Genomic DNA, 15,460 nt, shown 5'->3' with positions numbered 1-15,460 from the left:
GTGGGGGGGAGGAGGAGGAGGTGGTAGAGGAGGTTTCCAAGGCAGGGGAGATTATGGTGGAAGAGGGGGTTATGGTGGAAGAGGGGGCTATGGTGGAAGAGGCTACGGAGATCCATATGGAGGAGGAGGTGGTGGTGGTGGTGGTGGATATAGAAGATACTAAAAACTACAAAAATCAGATAGCAGTGCTTGCTTCTTTATAGATACATTAGACATAGTGTTCTAAATAACATACTTGAATATCATCTTTGAAGTAAACACCATGTTAGACTCCCTGGTGATACCATTCTTGAATTGTTAATATGTAAGAACATTGTTTTTTACTACCAGTTGATCTCTCAAATGAAGTGAAGACTTTTTCCATATTCTATGTACCCTTGAGCATGTTGTGTCTTTTTAAAAAACAAAAGAACAAAAATTATTTTTTAAAATGTAAATAATACCATCAAACTTGGAAAATGGAAAGTATTTTATTGTCATGATTGAATTTAGACAGTTACCTGTGTTTTGTTCAGGTTTAGACATATAAATGACCCCACCTGTAATGGAAAGGAATATAGACCCTTGCCTCACCTGTATTGCTGTGGATGTGTTTTGTGGGTTTTTCATTTGGTTTTACAAAATAGGGAAAGGCACTTCCAGTTGTATTTAGTAGGCAGTTGTTGTGAATCATTTTTCTCTCTTATAGGAGGAGATTCCTCTCTAGCTGTGTTTCTGTTAAAGTTTCACTAATTGAAGCCCAAGTTTTTTACTGTACATACTTATTGTCTAATTGGATTTGAAATCTGCATGATTTTGTTTGACAAAGCAAAGTTTTAAGATTGAGGTCAGAAATACTTTAATGGAGCAAAGATACATACCAGCTTCACATGATGGTGTGAGAAATAGTCCTATAAACTGGTCTCTTCATCATATATGCTCTCACTTTAGATATCCAAATATTAAAAGACAGGCTGACCTGTATCACACAGAATTAAGGCAGTAATTTCCTGCTTCAGTAGATCAAGGGTAGGGCTAAGGCATCCCTTGGTAATTCTGATTCACAGCTAGATTTGGGAAACACAAAGTTAGGGAATGGCTATATGTGGTTTGCTAGCTGGAGCAGTCAACGTCTTAGCTATCAAGAGTTGTGAATCTGAATCATGGCACTAGGTCAGGGGTGCTGTGGATTGAAATGACCTTAGTTCTCAAGGAGTGATCTGTCCTCATTTGTCAAATGAGGAATGAGACACTTAGCGTCATCTCGGGTTGTTTCATAAAGACCTAAGTACAAATACAATTTGTTAAAAACTTATAGAGGGCCTATTTGAATGCCTTAAGATGTAGGGCAAGTAATGTATTTTTCTCTTAGTGTAGAGAGTTAGAGAAAAAGAGCTGGTCCCGTAAATTTTTTCAATCTCAGTGTAAAATCTGTATCTCATTGTAGGCTTCTGGTCAATACCTGTGCATAACAACTTAATGTGATCCAACCAACTCAACTGATAGAAAGCTGAATTGTTCCCGGTGGACAAGTGGTATTTGATGTTTAGCAAGTTTTTTTGTTGTTATTTTTTTTGGTAAACTCTGTGGTAAAATCTAAAATAATGTTAAAACCTTAAAAGTAACTATTGAATATTCTGTAATCTTAGACATGTATTTTTCAAGCTAACCCTTTGAAGAAATGTGTTTAAGGTAGGAAAATATAAAATTTTTTGGTTATTTTTTGTGTGTGTATATTTAATGAAAAGATATAATTTCATTTGTGATAGCTGAAAAAAGACTTTCCATAATTAAGAAAATACCTTTATCAGTAGTTATGAACTCTGAAAAATAATTTTTAAAAAATTTTCAGAAAATATTTGAGTAAAATATTTCAAAAGTTATTTTAAAATCTTCATTTAAAACCTTTACTTTCTGCCTCATTTCTTTTTTGGTAGCATTAGTTGCTGATGAAGGAGATTTACAACTACTTTCAACTTTTTTACCACTAAAGGTTTATGATAAATATGGCAGAAACAACAGTTCATCATCAGTTTCATTAGATTTCCGTAAGATTTCTTTGTACCTTTATAGGAGCGCTGCTTGCGTTATTCACTGCAATCACTTATTTCCTATCAAAGTTTAGCACTTGCTCCTGGAATCATGTTGGAGCTGAAACCACTCCTATGTACACATCCTATAAACCTTAATTGAATGAAAAGCTGAATCAGGTAGACTCTAATATTTTACTCTTTCTCCTGTAAAGTGGGATTTTCCTGATAATCTTTGTTCAGTAAAAACTTTTGTAGAACAGTTTGCTGAGCAGTATCTAGAATAGCAGGAAGGAGATTTGGGGCCTTAATGTGAAAGGCCATAGTGTGAAAATATTTTATAAATTGAGTGCAATACACCATGGAGTATGATGAATGGCATGCTACTGCTTCCTAAAATCTAACACTTTTTTTGATATCTCCTTTTCATTCTTGTTTGCCTGGTTCTCAATTTCATTTTTTAATTACCTCATTGTCCTTCCCCTTTTTCTTCTCTTTTTGTCCAGCCTGGTATCTAATAGCACATAAAGACATGATCTTACTGGGAATTTCTGCCTAAAGTAGTCATCTTTCCTTTGGACCATATAAAGAGCATGTATTCTGTCCATACATAATCACCACACTATTACTCATAAGCACGCATCGAAAGGGAAACAAGGGTTTCTTTGAACTTACTTTTGTTCTGCAGATCAGGGAAACCTTGCCTCATTAAACAGAAAAAGGAAAACACTTTAAATAAAAAACATCTTATTACTTGTATTTGTGACAAGAGGCGGCATGACAACCTAAAAAAAATTTGTGACCAGAAAAATGTCCTGAGCAGTGATACTATCTATACCTTGGAAGGAGCACAGGTGAGAGAAATGTGGGGATGAAAATGGGGGAGGTGAGCAGGTAGTTTAATCTCGCCTTCAGGATCAGGCAGTCAGTGTGACTTCATTACTTTGTATGAAGTATTATGAATTGCCCAAATGATAAATACACACCCATCTAAATGTTCCAGAATGCATTCCACAGAGGAATTTGACTGAAATGTTTCCTCTCTCTCCATTGGTTTGGTTAAACAAAAATTAGCTGGCGATTAAGGGAAAATTGTGGCTATGTCTGATCATTCTAAATAATCATGACCACAAATAAATTGCCCTGAGTAGGTCTGTAACCTGGATTGAGCTGTCGTTACCAATTTTATACATAGCTTCAAAGGATCTCTTCTTTACTTGCTATTTTGCTTAGATGAAACTGTGGAATTAAAAGCCACAGAGAAGGGACAACCTCAAGTCTGTCTCCTTTAATGTTAAGTATTTATAGACTTAATATTTGGGGACCACTGTAAGTTATGAATAAGATGGAAAGAGACTGAATATTTCTATAGTGTTACTTCTTTGTGTTGTAAAAAGATTTAGAAAATTTTAAACTGAATAGCTGCTGTGCCTTTCCTTCCAGGAAAACTCAATTTGATTAATAGAATAGGGGAGTGGTCTTAGCTGTGGATTATAGTAAAAATTCAGGTAAAGTGTTTACATGGTCACGAAGTAGAAGAAACACAAGACATTTATGTTGTAAGGATCCTAATGTCTTTTATCATATAAATATTACACAAAGAAAACTTACATTAGGTATCAAAAAACTTTACAATCTGTACATTTTTTTTCTTGCAGTTCTATATTATACATTTTTAGACAGAAATTCACAACGGGCCAGTAAAAAGGTGAGTCAGCAAAGAAAAAGAGAAGTGATCCTGCTGTTAATAAAACAAGATTTGTCCTTGTTTTGGCAGATAAATACCTGGCCAAACTAAAGTCGTGTGAGATGCAAAAACGTGCACTCGGCTTGATAAGCCAAAACCTTGCTTTTATTTTCTTATTATTTCTGTGATCCCTCTAGCCCCATGTTGCTCAACGCAAATACTATTAACTTGTATACTATACCTCGTTGCCCCTTGCTGGACTGTAAAAACCTGTGATGAAACTGTTTCCTCTTATCCATTTCAGTGATAAATTCTGCAGTACTGGATACTGTTTAGCCATTGCTAATTTGACTAATTAAGGGGACTGCGACCTTTTGAATCCCTATAGATTATTTATATAAAAACTGGGGATCTTTATTTTGAATGCAGAGTAGGAAGAATGAAAAAAATTGTGTTCCTTGACTGTTTTAAAAAATTGGAGTATACCGTCTTTGGTCTATATAAAAGGAAAAGAAGAACAGTGAAGAATATGAATTTTAGAGTTTGTCCTAACTCATGTTTGTCCTATAAAAAGCAAATAACAAAGTGTTACTATTAAGTTTATATGCCAGGTAGTGGGCCTAAGCAGGCCTGCTTTGGGTATTTCTGAGTTTAAATTTGGAAAAGGGTAAATATGTGTGTAAAATGATTCTTTATAATATAATGAAACACTAACTACAAGTTAGTTCTACATTACTAAAATTCAGTGCAAGGAGGAATGCAAATGGGAACTGGCCTTTCATCAAAGAGAATTCCTAAATGATCTGAATCCTCCAGGTAAGCAATACTGTATATATACTTCGTATTCTTACGAAAACTTGGTGCTATTGGCTTTAGGTTTGGAACTTTTAATTGTTAACATATTCTTGGCAATTGGACAACTTGTTTATGAATTTCAAGTCAGTCTAGTAGCAGACTTAATAGGCATGGAAGCTAAGTACCCCCAAAAAGGAAATGATCATATGTTGTTTTTTTTTTTTAAGAGAACTAAAAAGAGGCTGACAAATGAATTTGTGAATAGTTGCCCAGGCAACTAAATGAGCCCATTTATTATTAACCTGCATAATAGAAAACTCACAGGATTGTTACTTGTGATTTTGCCAAACAATACAATTTTACCTTGTGAGCAATTTCATCTTGTGACAAACTGAACTTTTATTTGTGACTTTGTATAAATGACTAAAACTTGTTTTATTCACTTCCACATTTTATGGAGGAAACAAAATTCCAAGCCACTTGCATGCCTGATATTGTATATACATATTATATACATATGTACACACAGCTGTTATTTAAGCCACTGATCCAATTAGCTTATTTCTAAATAGTATTAATAGTGAAGACAGTTAAGCACAAATTCAGTTAAAAAAGAGGACTTTCAAAATAGTTTACTTCAGAGATAAAGATGGAACATGAAGAGTTAAACAGACTCTTCATAGATTTTTTTTTTTAAAGCCATCAATTCCTAATTCTATCCACTGTAGAATATATAAGGACAAACATGTTTGCGTTAGGTTTATTTTAATTAGACAGTAATATGAGATGGTAATAACTACATTTCCAGGTACCTAATTTGATTATTTTATGATGACTGTTAAGTTGCAAGGCTACAACTATGAGTTGACCTGCAATTGGATGATGTCATGTTTAATAGGCCTCTAAAAAGTTGTGGCTACATGGGTAGAAATTCGCTTCTAGGTAGATATGCTCGTGTGTTATGATTGTAGTGAGGAAGGAGGGTACATAGGCTAGTTGATTAGATCTGAGGTAGTGAAGAAGGAGCCAGGTTCACAAAGTATGCTGGGATACAGAGGAAATCTACTTTTGGAATATGGGTAGTTTTCTATTATTAGCAAGCTTTGGCTGGAACAAAATAAGTCAGTTTGCAGAAAACACAGGGTAAGAAGCAAATACATTTTCCAGAGATTTTAGTTTTAAGGACGAATCAGCCAGGCAGGCCACTGAGATGCCCCTTTGTAAGGAAGTGACAGTCGTGTTTTAGATCGCATACTTTTGATGAACGTCAGTGTATGAATAGCAAAGGTTTTTCATTCTTTAGTTTTCCCCCTTTGAGTCAACTGACTGAAAAACAATGCTGCACATTAGGAATCTTTTAGGTAAATAAACAATAACAGGCTTTTCCTTTTAAAGTACTGTTTTAAAGCTGGTCAATCTAAAGTTCCTCAGGTCTGTGCGTTACAGTTTAGGAAATGAGATCTCCACTATACTCATCTACAGATTGTGCTACTTGAGTTTCTGGGCTAAGAACAGTCACTCTGCTCCATTTGAGCTAAGACATGATTGCTTTTTTCAAGCTGGAGGGATTCTATTTTCTTCTGTGCATATTTCAGTTGAATCTTTAGGGCATCATTATCTGCTTTCAGAGTATTTATTTCCTAAAGGGAAAGGAGAATGAGGTATGTTAATAAAGCAGCAATGAATAGCAGATGAATTACAAATTGAGAGCTACTTTTGATTGGCATCTCTTATTCACTGTGGCTGAGAATTAAAAACTATTTTCAAGATAGTTATTTTGCCCTGAATAGAAAATAGCAAGTTAAATATCAAACGAGCATTTGTAAGCAGCAGTTAGTCTTTGTTATCATATCAAAGTTTGTGAGTGGTTAGCAGGCAGAATAAACCATTTCCGAGCAATAGGTAGATAATGACAAAACTTTTGGATGTTTTCTTGCGGGAGATCTCAACTTGCAGAAACTGTCTCTGATCAGGTCTGAGCCGTGAAAGCATAACTGAGAATTCTTTCATGCGAGGTGTTACAGTTAATTTTATCTAAGTTTTTTCCCCACAAATTACTGAAAACAAATGTAACTTTTTGATGATGTTAAGAATTTTACTCCCCCTCCAAGTTGAGATTTAGTGATCTCATTTGTAGTGGTATCATTATAGAGCCAACGGTTGATTTCCAGTCTTCTGATTTTGAGTCCAGTGTTCTTATATTATCCTATACTGATTACTCCAAGAGAATATTATATATAGACAGTGGGTAATTTGGGATACACTGGGTTGTTTCTCAATCTGAATTATGTAGATAGCTGTCTTAGCTGCTGTATGATATTGAGCACCTGCTATGTGCCTGTACTGTGTGACATGATAATGGAATACCTTCACCTTCACAAACACCCTGAAAATAGGTGGTATACCTCCAATCTTACAAAGGAAAATGTTGCTATATAGTATAAAACTGCAGAGTTGAACCCTGGTATATCTAAACATAAAAGCTTTTATTTGCTTTTGTCCCATGCTGGTTCAGTGGTGCATTATACTTAATATGTAATATTTATTAATACTTATTAATTTACATTACATATTGTAAATACTGACAATTTGACTAGTTATTATGGATAGGACTGTTGAATTACACATAGACTAGTCATTGTAAGGATTATACTTAATGGGAAAGTGGGACACATAATTGTTCCTCTGAAATGCACACAGTGAATTCTGGACCTTAGGTCTATCTGACAAGCCTAATAAGTAAAGAGAGGTGGTGGTCAAAATGGTGAGAGGGTTTACTGCCTCTGATATTGCTGAGTAGGAATTCTAGTCTTCCTACAAGCCACTTCTCAAAGCATTGTTCCCAACCACATTTTTCCCTTTCATCAGCATGTAAAATGTCAAGATTTGAGGCAAACCTTACAGAACATGGAATCCCAGCCCTGTATTTCACAAGGACCAAATAGGTTGTAGAGTTTCACAGCTGGTGTAAGCAATGTCTGGGACTGAAAACCCCAATCTTTGCCTCCAAGACCAAAGTTCTTTCTATTCTATTGAGTTCATTTTTTGAGGTTTCTTTCATCGTTTTAAAAGTTGCATTTGGCAGTTTCTGTCCCTAAAGAGGAAGGGGTTTGTCTAACCCACGTTTTGCCACCTTCTGACTTGGTTTTTATGGCACATCTTAATGATAACTCTGAGCAAGAGAGTACCATTCATCCGGAAAATCCGTTGTTCTTTTTTCATATGTTTCTCTAAATATTATGTTCTTTGTACCAAGCACCAAATCAAGAGTTCCACATACGTTGTCTAACTTGTTTCTTCACATGTTTCTCTAATTCAGTTTCTGGGGGTCTGACAGGAAAGGTAGAGCATTGAGGACAATGCAGGGAACCCTGAAGCCCTCATGGACAGTTTTTCACTCTGTAGAATATAGAACTATATAAGGAATCTACTAGCTGGATATTGGTTTTGTGTTTGCACTGACAGGTCTCCAGAAACACAGTGCAAACCTTGATGTTTTTGGGAAGAGCCAGAAAGGCATTCCTTCTTCTCTAATAAAGTGAATAGTAGTGTTGATATTAATGTGTCCTTGCTTCCCTGTCTCTAAAATGGCTTAGTTACCTATAATTAAGAAACTACTATGCCATGGGACAGTAGGTTCTTACCAATTATAGGTAACCTCTTGAGCCAGCCCTGTGAGTTGTATACTCAAAAAGAAGTATAGTCATGATTGAACCTTCAGAATTGAGCATCTCAACAGTTGGCTGTTGGCTCTTCTTCCTTCTGCTGTTCCCATCTCCTACTTTCCTTTTTTTTTTTTTTTTTTTTTTTTAAAGATGGAGTCTCACTCTGTCGCCCAGGCTGGAGTGCCATGGCTTGGTCTCAGCTCACTGCAACCTCCACCTCCTGGGTTCAAGTGATTCTCCTGCCTCCGCCTCCTGAGTAGCTGGGATTATAGGCACCTGCCATCATGCCCAGCTAAATTTTTGTATTTTTAGTAGAGACAAGGTTTCACCATGTTGGCCAGGCTGGTCTTGAGCTCCTGACCTCAAGTGATCCACCCACCTCTGCCTCCCAAAATGCTGCCCAGCCCTGTTTTCCTATTTTTAATGTCATTGTTCCCTTCTCTCAAGCCTTGGTACCATGTTTCCAAACTCTTGTTCTCCTTTCCTTGGTAAACTTTATTTTGTCTTTTCCATTGTCTCTGTTAGGTACCTGGTAATTAGGACATTGTGAGCCTAACATTGAAAAGCAGCTCCTGTTGTCATAATTGTTAATATTTTATACATTATATTGCTCTATATTATATTCAACTGTGCATTTGCTTGCTGCTGTTGCTTTCACTATTCTAATATGTGTAAAAGAGCAGCATATTCCCTGATGTGTTAGAAAAGATTCTCCTGGTTTATGTTAGGAGGGAGGCATTTTCTATGGTGAGCCACAATACACTCACCTTTCTCTTATTGTTGTTGCTGTAGAACTAAGATCACTAACTTCTCTTAGAAAGATGCTTACGTAACCATAATGAACCCAAACCATAACCCTGATGGAACATAACAAGGAGACCTCTAGGGAAGGAGGATTTAGGCAAGTTCATTTTAGTTCCATCTAGAAAAGGAGTGGTGTCAGCACAGTAAAGCTGACCAGTAGATACTGTGGTTTTTCTCCATGAGCCTAGTAAACAGTGCTTTGGGCACTGGCACCAGCACTCCGAAATGCCACCACCTGTGTGGTGACGGGGAGCCCTGTATAGCCTGTGCTACTTGTGTAATGTGAACCAAGGCCCCCAGTGGGTTGTGAGAAAGCTGGAATCAATCCATCCTTTCTTCCTTCCCTCCCTGTCTCCCCCTCCCCCATTTCTCCCCTCCTCCTTTTTTGTTTTAGACTGCTTGTAATCAGCCGGATCTGAATCTTCAGTTTCCATGCTCTGTCCTGGTTTGGCTCCACTTCTCTATGATAGTCTGAAAAAGGAAAAGGAAAAGGAAGGTACCTGTTCCAGCTCTTGGTAGGTAGGCAGTCTCAGGTGGCGGAGCTCCTCCTTTGATTTTATGAGGGAGTCTTTATTCTCCCACTTGACAAAAGCCCGCTTTCTGACCAAGACCGGGCTGGGACATGGAGAGGTGGGGCTGGGAAGCACATAAAGAGTATCCTGGGCTGTCTTCCTTGGGGAAGATAGCGCAAAGGGACCTGAAGGGCTCTCACTGCCAATCCAAGGCTGTGATTCAGTCTGGGTGGCCTTGTGGGCAACAGTCCTCTTCAGCCGAAGAGAAATCTTCTGTGAGGACACTCCCATCAGCATGATGGTCCGATCCTTACTCTCCTCAGCGTGTTCCACAGCCTCCCCATTAGGGAACGTAAAAGGTCCTTCCTCAGGTGCTGTAGGAAGATACAGGACATGCTAGTACTCTGGCTCAGGAAAGCAGAGACTCAAGACTGAGACGTTAGTTTCAATGCGACCTTTCTTATTGTTACAGGAGTTCCATATGTTCAGAGGACCCATTTTCAGGCACCCAATTTAGGGGGTAAGTGAGGGCTGAAATCCAGGGGCTTTGCTGGCCAAGACATGGCCACTGGTGTCAAGCTACATCCACCCTGAGAAAGAGCATTTTCTTCTGTTTGCACACGGGTTGCCTAGAGGGTTTCTGTTTTTGGAGGTAAGTTGAAGCCCCTGCCTCAGTGCTATAGAATTTCATAAAATAAAGAAAATAAGAACAGTACATAGACAGAAATGCTCCATACATACTTTTTTTTGACTCTGAAATTTGGGAACCCTCAGCATTCGTGTCTCAGTCTTGATATAGATACCCTCTAACAGATAAGAACTCTCTGGGGACCCGTTTGTACAATGGGCACAGCTTAACCATGAGAAGGAAGTTTTAGCCTTGTGGAAATGTACCTTAAAATGTATTGCCCTTGTTTGATACTGAAAGGAAAAAGGTAAGTTTCTCTGGTTTTCTTCAACTAAGACCCACTACCCAGGACCCAGCTTAGTAATGTTAGCCATAAGAAGTAATTTCCTGGAAAAGTAGAGTAAGAGCAGATGCATTTGAGGTGAGTGATAGATAGGCTTTAAGATAAGCTGCAGACCATCTCAGTTTACTTTTTGGAAAGACTCAGCAGTAATTAAAACATTGGATAGTCTGACTTTGAAGACACGGGATTAGTATAGTCAAGATGGCTTTAAAAAACAACAAAAAAAGTTTTCTAATTAGTATTTGACCAGAATCAACCAGTTGTAAAACCAGAAATCTTACAAAGATCCTAGTTTAACTCTTGCCAAAGAGAACATAATTTAAATTAACATTTAATATTTATCCATTAAAGCTCAAAATTGTAATTACATAGTTATTTAAGTGCTCAAATATTTAAATTGTTATGGTCACCCTAAAATAATTATTGTCTTTTTTGGAGGAGTGTTATGGGTGATGATTTTTTTCTATCTCCATTTTCCAACTTTTCTGTAATACAGTTATATATTCTTTTTACCAAACATAAATTGTCAAATTATGAATATAATCACGTCCATTACTTAGGTTGAATTCCTAGACATACAGGGAGCTTGGGACAGAAATTTGGGCACTATACACTTTGAGGAGCAAAAGGAAGAAAGCAGTAAGAACAAAAAGCAACAGCAAGTCCTTCAAATTGCAGGAAGAGTCCTGAGAGACCACAGTGTTATAAAAATTAGGAGAGGTACAAGTTTCAAGAAAGTGAAAGTTGATGAGATTGAGAAAGATAGTAATGGGCTAAAAGAAATCACTGGAAATTTTGATTTGATAAGCAGATACCATCCCAGATAATAATGAGGTGGAAACAACTAAGAATGGATGATATCCAATAGTCATTTTTGCCATTATAAATAGACCTTGACTTTTAGCAACTTTATAATAATATAGTAATTTTCATTTTGTTGCCCATGATACATGTATGTTTATCCTACCTGTTGGTCTACTTCCTGAAAATTACTTATCTTACCAGTGTGGGGCAGGGTTTGGAGCAAGAGGAGAGATGGCCTGGAGAGGAGAAATCTCTAACAGCAGCCCCTTCAGGGATTCCTTTTGAGGTCTCAGGTTCAGGCTGTTCTCTGCTACCTTTGCCACTTGAAAATCTGCATTTTATGTGACAGAATTGTGGTGCCCTAAGGTTATGTGTAACTCTGAAAATACAGAGTACATGAATGAAATATAGGGTATAGGCCTATTTTTCACAATGGTGTTTGTGATTTTTGTTAAAAGTTGAACATCAAATCCTTAGTTGATTAGCATATTCTTTCTAAGACCCTGAGAGGATTTTTTCCCCCTAAGAACAAAACATCCCAAAAGTTTGAAGTCAGCCTGTGTTTAGATAGATAGTAAGGGGAAGGATTTAGGAAGACAGCAGAAAATTTGTACTTGGCTGACGTGATAAAAAGGAATGTGGATTTCTTACATGGAAGTAAAGCACTAAAGCTTTGATCTAATTGATCAACAAATGCATATTGATATATACTACTGAACATTAGAAATGCTTCAAATGCAGAATGTATACTATATGGACTTAAAGTTTTCTCTAGGCATCTGTTGTAACTATAGTGGCCTTACCACTTTAGGGAGCTTATTTCAAAAGAGTAATGATATTAACATATGGTACATAGGTGTTAAACCCGATTTTAAGTGCTTTATATAAATAAACTCATTTATTATTTCCCTTTTTGGTTCTAATTAGAAGTTACATGGCTTCTTATATTAAACTGGCACTAACCTAATAAGCATTGGATTTTTGCTGAAGACCTGTATGTTCTTCAGTTAGTCAAGGTGATCAGTGTTTTGACATGCTGGCTGACCAGCCAGCTCCGAGATCAGGGCCTAGTACAGCACTATAAAGCCTCGTGCCCCAACCCTCCCCAACAAGCCCTTTATGTTACTCTTTTTTAAATAGCTCCTCATTTTATCATATAGACAGGCACTTGTCATTTAAGACTCTCTAGACTGTCTCATTTTTCTACTTCATCTCTTACCTAAATCGCCTTAACACCTTTTTTGTTGTTGTTGCTCACTATCTCAAGAGTACTAGAGCTGTTCTGCCCTTTGCCTTTTGCTCCTACTGTACATCCTATCTGGAATGTGCTCTGCCCTCTTGCCATAACTTAATTCTACCCTTCCTTTAGACTTAGCTGAAATTCCACCTTCTGCATAAAGTCCCAACAGCCCCAGTACAGCGATCTCTCTGCTATGTCCTCCTGTCATTTGCTGTCACTGCAACCTATTTGGTTCTTAGCATATACTCTTGCATTGTTTCTAAACTGCTCTATATTGATATATTATCTTCCCCCTAACTAGAACTACTCCATGAAGACAGAGACAGTCTGTTCTGCTTCTTTGCACTTTAGATCTGGGGCATCTCAAACATACTTAAAGTCATTTCCTTATTGTACTGTTGTTTGCATTTTAACATAAGTGAATTTGCTAGTTTATTTCTTGAATGTTGAATGTTTTGGCTTAGTCCTAGGATTTTTCTTGTATGATTTGGAATTTTAATCTGCAAGCTCCATGTGAGTGGGAGTTTTGCCCCCCACCCTTCCTTTCTATATTTAGCCTTCTGTTTCTAGAATTTCAACAATCACTGCTACCTGGCCCCTCAGGGTCCTCCAGACTAGGACCTGGTCTTAAATTAATGGCTTGGGGCTCCTCTCCTGGAGAAAAATTGGGGATATCATAGACAGTCACTCAGCTACTAGAAGACTGCCTGTGGCTAAGTCTGCTTCCCGCTGCTAAGTGATAGTCACAGTTTTTTAAGCATTGGATTTTTCCTTCTCAATTTTAAGCAGTAAGTCTGGTTCTGGTCACCTTTCATGCATAGGTGGTCTCTGTTACTATGCAGCAATCAAATTCGCAGTTGCCTCTACTTGCTTCTAGACATGCAGCCAAGCAGACTAGTAGCTTTCGCATCTACTCCTTGCTGTGTGTTTCTAGTACATGTCTGACCTGTGAGATGTGTGTCTTTGTTTTTGAATGCACTGTGCCTTTTAATATTATTTATATACTTTGTATGTGAATTTACATTATATATACACACACATACATATGCATGTACATACATATTCTCTCTATCACTGTTTTGGGTTTGGAGCTGGGGATAGGGTGGGATAGTTAACTGTTAACTTGAGGGACTGTCCTGGCCAGAAGTCAGTATCTGTGCTTGGTGTAGGTGCTCAATAAGTACCTGCTGATTTTTATGCCTAACTAGGACTCTGCTGTTCTTACACCTCAAGTCTGAGACATAGGCACCATGGAGCTAAAATCTAAAACTGGGGGAGGAGTCAGCCCTGGCCTAGCTGTTGAGGTTCAATTTAAACTCTAACATAGAGTCATGAGGTAATCTTTCCTCCTCTAAAACTTTTCGCTTCCTACTTCACTTTCCAAGATGAATGTTCCCAGTGCCTACTTACCATGGAGCAGATCTTTGGCTCCCAATGAGCAAAGGTTGGACACTGGCCCCACAGAGGTGTTGTTCTCTGTGGGAGCTACTGGGTTCTTGGCTCGCTTCTTGCACTCAAACACAACCAGATCTTTGCACTGTTTGTGGCAGTTCATCCCGCAGTCTGTGGACAAGACATCCTGGGTCAAGAAGTCTTTCATTTTTCTCTCTTCCCCAGTGTGTCTCACAACCAAATTCATGCAGTGCTTTCTTGTCACACATGTCTGTTCTATCTTCTGGAGCTAAGACACAACATTCCTAATGAAGCTAGCATTCTTCTCACTTTGTGAAGCCCAGAGCTCACATTCTTAATGTAGCCCTTATCAGTGAGTCTCAGCATCAGAAGCAGTATCCTGATACCTTGGAGGGAAGAGATGGTGTCCTGGTATCCCACACATTCTGCCTACTCTAGTGACACCCTCTGGAAACGCTCAGCTGTTAGGTCTTATTTTCTTTCTTGCAGTAAAAGGTTTCCTTTCTTTCACTCCTGAATTCTCCTAGTCACAAGGAAGGACAGTTATGTCCTGAATGATAAAGGGCCTTTAGTAATTGTTTATCTTCTGTTCCAGAAGAGATTCTATCCTTTTCACTGGGGACCCACCCTTCCATGACTATATGGGAGCACCATCTCCTACCAGCCATCCCTGTTCTAGGCCAACATCAACAGAAAGTGGATTTGATCAAGGGAAACTGCCTAACTGTGCAACCAGGCATTTCTCTCTTCGGTGTGGTGGTCATTCAACGAGGGTGTCCTAGGAAACCACTTTGGGGATGAGACTCTGAACTCTGCTGAGAAGTTGTGGACTAAATGGACAACTACTATGGGCAAAAAAATGTTTTAGAGGTGGGACTCTTAAGACCAGGTGATATGGTTTAGCTCTGTACCCCCATCCAAACCTCACCTTGTAGTGCCCATATAATCCCCATGTGTCATGGGAGAGATCCGATGGGAGGTAATTGAATCATGGGGCAGTTACCCTCATGGTGTTCTCACGATAGTGAGTGACTGCTCATGAAATCTGATGGCTTCATAAGGGCTTTTCCCCCTTTTGCTCAGCACTTCTCCTTCCTGCCACCATGTGAAGAAGGATGCGTTTGCTTCCCCTTCTGCCATGATTGTAAGCTTCCTTAGGCCTCACCAACCCTGTGGAACTGTGAGTCAATTAAACCTCTTTCCTTTATAAATTACCCAGTCTCAGGCAGTTCTCTATAGCAGCGTGAGAATGGACTGATACACCAGGAAAAACAGTTAACAATATTGAGTCTTACCTTTACATCGATATCCTTGTTTGATCACTCCCCAGAGCTATGAAACAAGAGACAGAATATACCACATGTCATTCATCCATCTGGTGTGAGGCTACAAGGTGACATTCCTTTGTTTTCCTTCATTCTACTCTCTAGCTCAAGTGGGAAGGAAACCTCATTTATCTCTCATGTCTTGTCCCTTCTGACCTTAAATTAAACATGAGAAGAGTTTATGCTGATCAAAGTTTCTCAAGAAGCAGCTTTTTTTTTTTTTTTTTTTTGGAGT

The 15,460-nt window shown here is 38.2% G+C and overlaps 1 protein-coding gene across 1 annotated transcript in view; it reads right to left on the bottom strand.

Moving 5' to 3' along the window:
* Positions 1 to 3,564: 3,564 nt before the first annotated feature.
* The window catches only part of RASGRP1 (RAS guanyl releasing protein 1 (calcium and DAG-regulated)), a 96,528-nt gene continuing 84,632 nt past the window's right edge, over positions 3,565 to 15,460 (bottom strand). The window contains exons 14-17 of the mRNA XM_011989326.1: positions 15,196 to 15,232; positions 13,898 to 14,050; positions 9,461 to 9,846; positions 3,565 to 6,131 (exon numbers count right to left, since the gene is read on the bottom strand). Of these exons, the coding sequence (XP_011844716.1) occupies positions 5,997 to 6,131; positions 9,461 to 9,846; positions 13,898 to 14,050; positions 15,196 to 15,232 (711 nt within the window). The 3' untranslated portion in view covers positions 3,565 to 5,996. The remainder of the gene's footprint in view (positions 6,132 to 9,460; positions 9,847 to 13,897; positions 14,051 to 15,195; positions 15,233 to 15,460) is intronic.

The sequence above is a fragment of the Mandrillus leucophaeus genome, unplaced genomic scaffold (genome assembly GCF_000951045.1).
Source record: "Mandrillus leucophaeus isolate KB7577 unplaced genomic scaffold, Mleu.le_1.0 Scaffold35, whole genome shotgun sequence".
Classification (NCBI taxonomy): domain Eukaryota; kingdom Metazoa; phylum Chordata; class Mammalia; order Primates; family Cercopithecidae; genus Mandrillus; species Mandrillus leucophaeus.
Note: the sequence above shows the minus strand (reverse complement) of the source record. Positions and strands in the feature narration are given on the sequence as shown.